This window comes from Manis javanica, chromosome 4 (assembly GCF_040802235.1).
Source record: "Manis javanica isolate MJ-LG chromosome 4, MJ_LKY, whole genome shotgun sequence".
In the NCBI taxonomy this organism is placed as follows: Eukaryota; Metazoa; Chordata; class Mammalia; order Pholidota; family Manidae; genus Manis; species Manis javanica.
In genome coordinates this window covers 93,166,669-93,172,668 of record NC_133159.1, presented here as the reverse complement: position 1 = coordinate 93,172,668, position 6,000 = coordinate 93,166,669, and the positions used below count along the sequence as shown (strand labels likewise).

The following is a 6,000-nucleotide window of genomic DNA, read 5'->3' as shown; positions in this document are numbered from 1 at the left end:
ATTGTTTTTATAATTTAAGATTTAAGCAGAATTCCTATCCCAGGTGTGCAATCCCCCAACTCTATCATTTTTGTAAATGGAACACAGGCCCAAGGATGTGTGTGGAGTCATGAAAAAAGTCAGGGAGTTGTGCTATCCGACAGGGTCCAATTGCCATGCGGGGAGAACCACCTGTGGCAGTTGGCCAGGGCCCCAGCCGGAATGGAAGGGATTGAAGTTTAGAAACCCAGCCTTCAAACTGCCCCCAAGCCCGCTCCAGCTAACGCTGGAACCCACAACCTCTGGGGGCTGGCTCCTCACACCCGCGCCCCTGACCGCCCGACCGCGGACGGGGCAGAACCCACTTCCTAAGGCCTACAGCCTCCCCGAGACCCATTCCGCAGCCCTTTCACTTCCTGCCAGACCCGCCTCTCCGCTCCGCCCTGAGAGGCTGGCGCGAGGCGAGCTCCTCCCCGAGCAGCCTCGACAGGCGCCACTCACTGCGCTTCGGCTGGGGTCTCGGCTCAGGCGCCTGCACGCCGCGCCCCCCACAGCCAGGTCGGCGGCCGTAGCGACCCCTCGGCCCCCGGTAACTTCGCTGGGCTGGGCCGCCCCTGCCTCCGGGACCATGCTGTGCTGGCTGCGGGGCTTCGTGCTGCCTGCGGCGGCCTGCCAGGACGCGGAGCCGAGGACGCGCTACGAGACCCTCTTTCAGACGCTGGACCGCAACGGGGACGGCGTTGTGGACATCGGCGAGCTGCAGGAGGGCCTCAAGAACCTGGGCATTCACCTGGGCCAGGACGCCGAGGAGGTGGGTCACTGCTGGGCGCGGCCCGAGGGCTAGGAGGGCAGCGGGCACTCTGCCAGCAAGAAGGCGGAACCGTGGCTCCAGCCCGCGCATAGGTTCAGAAGCTCGGGAATGGGATCTTAACCCCATAACGGATCTTTCAGAATCTGAAAGGCTACTGGTATTTTTCCAAATAAAGTTAGTGCAGTGAACACTCTAACCCACTGTAACAATGAAAAACCCTGTATCACGATACTTTTTCTGAATACATGCTGGGTCCTTTACCTGCCTTTCTGAGCCTTTGTAAAAATGTAATCAATGTTTTTAAGTAACCCTTAGCTTTTACAGTTAATCAAGTTTTTTCAGCTTTCATTCTTAGTGGTATAAAAAAGGCTCACAGTTTGTATCTCTTAAAGGCTGCTTTGTTAGTCCAGCTAGTTTTGTTCCCTGCTTCAGAACTGTTTGAAAACCAATCGTGTTTCCCCCAATTTCCTGTTGAGGAGGTGAGGCGACATTCCATTGTTTGAGACATTCTTAATGCCCTAAGTACACATATTGATGTAAAGGGTTGGCCCTTAGCTGAGCAATTTCAACTTCTCCAGGTCATTTTAACTGTGTCCCTGAAGTTTGGCCCCCTTAGGGCCACTCCTTCCAGGGCGGAAATATTTGGAACCTTTCCAGCCCCACTGAAACATGAGAGGACACTTGGGCATTCTGTATCCCAAGAGGGAAAGTGATTACCTATAAGAGGCAACAACTGTTCTATAGTTATATTTTAAGCTATTCATTCAGTGTCCTTGGTAGTTACAGGCCTCTCTGGTTTATTAGTTAAGATGGGTTAGAACTAGTAAGTTACAATTTTTAGGAAACTGCTCACTTTGTCTAAGGCTCATAATATTCATTTAAGATTTTTAAAAAGTTCTGATTGCACCTGTAGTAATGTTTTCTATTTCATTACTGATTTCAATCTATTTTTCCCCCTTCAATCTTAACAAAGGTTTGTCTATTTTATTTATACTTTGAAAGAATCAACCTTTGGTACATCTTGCTGATTGTCTCTGTTCCTTATTTTCTCCTCTTTCTATCTCTTTCTTTTTATTTTCTTGGGGTTTACTTGTTTGCTTTTTTCTAATTTCTTGAGTTGAATGCTTGATTCCTTAAATTTGAGCTATAGTATCTCTTTAATCACTTATTCAGCTGCATCCCACAAGCTTGTATTTTTGTTGTTATTTAGTTTGTATTTTCTAATTTCAAACATGATTTCATCTTTTTAAGTGCTTTCTTTATATTTCCAAGTATATGCTTTTTTGGTTGGTTCTTTGAAAATATGAATAAAATAGACAAACCTCTGGCAAGATTGATTAAGAAAAAGAAGACTCAAAATTGGAAATAAAAAAATATCCCCAGTTTTCTGAAATTTATATAAGAACAAATTATACAGTAAGGTGTATAAAACTCTGTATCAAACACACAGAACAGGATGGCATATATCTATCATTATAGGTATGTATTTTATACATATAAATAAAATATATTTTACACAAACATACATAAATACACATAATATTACTCCCTGTGCTCATGCCAGATATTAACTATTCCTAGCACTCTTTTTTGACTGGTAGGTACATGCTTCAACAAAAGGTTAATCATGGTTACCTCTGGATGGTCAAAGTTAAATTATCTTTTTTTCTTTGTAATTCTTTATTAAATTTTATGTGTTAGTTATGATTGGGGGAAAAAAGGTTTTTTTGGGGTGTGTGTGATAAATATCACCTCTACTGGGGCAAGCCTTTCTGGACCACCCTCTATAGACGAGTTGATCATGCTCTACTATGTGTAGGTCCCTTATCTCATATATCACTACTGTTACAATTTTCAAAAGGTATCATTTTTATTTACTGACTGTGCTAAGACCAAGGCTCTTGAGGAAAAGGATCATGTCTTAATTATCGAAGCACAGTAATAAAAAAGATTTAAGGCTGTGATTTGAAATACCATAAACAAGGTAGTGGCTCATTTGATTGAAGTGGCTCATTAATTAAAGGAAAAAAAAGATAAAACCTAACTGTAAAGCAGTTGCTAGTGCCTGTATTTCTAGCATATTTAGGACAAGATAACCAAAAATCCTCCTGTGGCAAGACACCTAAAAATGCTGGATAAAATAAGATAAACATGCTTATCTTATTTAAATATATAAAAATATTTATATAAAATATCAATATAGCGATAACAAATACATTTATATTATTTATATTTGTTATTTTTCTATATTATTAAATAAAATTGTTTATATTAAATATCTATAAATATTTATTTATAAAGATGTTTACCTTATTTTTAAAGACTTTATTTTTAGAGCAGTTTTAGGTTTACACCAAAATTGAGAGGAAGCCTCAGAGATTTCCCATATATCCCCTGAAGCTATGCATTACATGCATACCCTTCCCCATTGTCAAAATCACTCATCAGAATGGTATTTTTTTTTTTACCAAGGATGAACCAACACTGACCAATCATTTTACTCCAAAGTCCATAGTCCATAGTTTACCTTGGAGTTCACTCTTGGTGATGAATATACTCTGGGTTTGGACAAATGTATAATGACATATATCCATCATTATCATATGGTACAGAATATTTTCACTGCCCTAAAAATCTTCTGTGTTCTGCCTGTTCACTCCCCCACCACTACTCTTTCTATTATCATATTTTCCCCAGATAAGCATCTTTTTACATGCAGATAGCTTGTAAGAGAATAAGAAAAACCTAGTCAAACAGCCTGGGTTTAAATCTTGGTTCTGCTACTTACCAGTTAACTTTGGGCAATTTTCTTAATCTCTCTAGCCTCAGTTTCTTCACCTGTAACAGAAATCACCCTAGTACCTATCTGAAAGGATTATTGTAAAGAATAATTGAATTAAATATATGTAAAATAGGTAGAATAATACCTGGTACCTGAGAAGCCATCAACTAGCTATTAGCCTTTGAATTATCTACTACTGTTACTATAATCGTACTGAAGGAGCTGTGTCAGAATCTCCATTATTGGAATGTGCCAACTTTTCTTTATAATTCTGTCAGTTTTTCCCTTTTATATTTTAAAAATAGACCATATGGGGGCCTACACTACTGGTGTATCCAAGTCCAGCACTCCTGGATCTTTCCAGTGAACCACCCCTTTTGTCATTGTGCTTTCTTGCCTGCCCTTATGCATAGTTCCCTGATATTTTTCAGATGCCTGAATCGCTGCATTAGCCAGGGTGTTCCCCTCAGACAGGCCATTTTCCCAGGTCACCACCTGGAAATCTTCAGCATTTGGGCATCTGTCTTATGCAAGGCACTATCCTTGTCCCATATTCCACTCGTGGTTCTTTGCCAGCTGGGCTGTGAGTGAGCAGTTCCCAAGCCTACTGCTTAGTGTCTCACCTCGGCTAACGGAGTCACTGAGGAGCCATCACCTGGTAGTGGGTCCTATGGGGGCCGTCCATGCTAGTACCCTGCCACGGCTGGTTGCTGGCTGGACAGCCCAGGGCGGGGGCTTGGGGAAGCGCTGCAGCCAGCCCAGAGCTCCAACGGTGTGGCAGGCAGGCTGCCATCAGCTCTGCTCACACAGCAGGCTCTCTGGAAGGGCCAGCTGACCTGGCTACCGCGGACCGCTGCCTGTGCCACCCAGGCCTGCCCCTCTGCACAGGCTTGGGGACTGCTCCCTTGTTCTCAGCCTCTGTTCCTCCGGGGGTTCAGTGGGACAACCACAGGCCCCACCACTTCAGCTGGTCACAACTGGTGCTCAGTATTTCCTTTCTTAACTGGCTATTTTAAATTCTCACATGCAGCTGCAATTCCTGTAGATCTTTGTGACTTGCCTGATGGTGTGACCAGGCCTGCCTTCCTGAAGGGACTGGGCATCCCAAGCCAGTGTTGCGTGGGCCCATTCATGGTTAAAATGGGGCAAGGGAGTGCCAGGCAGCCTTGACGTAGTCACCTGGGTGCCATACGCATTCCTCTCTGTCTCCACTGTGTACCAGCAGCCCTGCCTCCTGCTGATCAGGGTCAGTTTACACCTGCTGAGATGGTGACTTCTTTTCTTGCTTCTTGCTCCCTGGACACAAGGATTTCCAAATGTCCAGGTGGCAGTTGTAGCTCATAGCACTATAGGACTCTTGCTATGTTCCCTGGCAAGAGTATATCCTATTTGGGGACCAGAAACTAACCTTGCAGAGCCCAGAGATGTGGGGTCAGGAAGCAGAGGATCTCCCGGTGAGTCATGGAGAATGATAGCAAGTGAGACCTCTCCTGCTAACACCTCTTGGGTCTTAGACTCATGTATTCTTTCTGCTGGGGGCACAGAGCCATACAGAGGTCCCTGATGTAGTGCATATAATGCACCCTGAAGGGGGCAACCGTCCTTGCCAAGTATCTTCTGTGCAGCACATGACCTGCGCTTTCTGTAAGCTGCTCCCACATCCTGTGAGATTGACTGCTTCCAGATGGTGCGGCTGTGATATGTCCAGTGGGTCCCTGGCCATGGGCCTGTTCCCACACCTCCTTTACTGTGAAGCAGATACCCTAGGCAGGTGCTGTTATGGGGTGATTCCATGCCCGTAGATCAGGCATTCCATAAACTCTCAGACAGTGGTGATATCTGAGCACATGTGGTGGGAAGGAGAATCCTTACCTGTAAGAGGTATCTTTACCTGTGAGAGGAGCCAGTGTCCCTTCCAGGACAGGGAGCCCCAGTATAACTGACTTTCCACCTAATGACGGGTTGGTTTTCTTGAGGAATAGTGTCATATGAAGGGCAGATAAGGGCCAGACCATGAAAGACATTGTAGGCCTGCTGAGTGGTTTGAATTTTTATTATGTGAGAAATGGGGTCCCTTGAGAGGTTTTAAGTAAGGGAGGACACAGGCAGACTTGCGTTTTAGGAAGATCACTCTGGTCACTGTGTGGGAGATGTATGGAGGAAGAAAAGGCATCGAGGTGAGCCTGAGAATCAGTGGCCAAATACTTGGTGGTATAATTACATGGCAAGTCTTTATAGGGGACAACTTCCCAGACATAGGCCAAGGGTTTACATAATGTCAAGGACTGGGGAGGTTATCTACCTGAGTACCATGCCCGTGGTTTAGGTACTCTTCGAAATAAGAACTGCAAAGTGACACTGCAAGATAAGTTTTCAAGGTAATAGCTTGCATCCAAGACATAGACTCAACTTGATGTGAATCCCTTAA

General features: G+C 44.4%; 1 protein-coding gene across 2 annotated transcripts in view; it reads left to right on the top strand.

Moving 5' to 3' along the window:
* Positions 1–422: 422 nt before the first annotated feature.
* Positions 423–6,000, top strand: part of SLC25A24 (solute carrier family 25 member 24) — a 54,227-nt gene continuing 48,649 nt past the window's right edge. Inside the window, exon 1 of one of the 2 annotated variants that reach the window (XM_036998406.2) lies at positions 423–790. In XM_036998406.2, coding sequence (XP_036854301.1) covers positions 608–790 — 183 coding nt within the window. In that variant the 5' untranslated portion in view covers positions 423–607. The remainder of the gene's footprint in view (positions 791–6,000) is intronic. The other variant, XM_036998405.2, reaches the window with a different exon arrangement.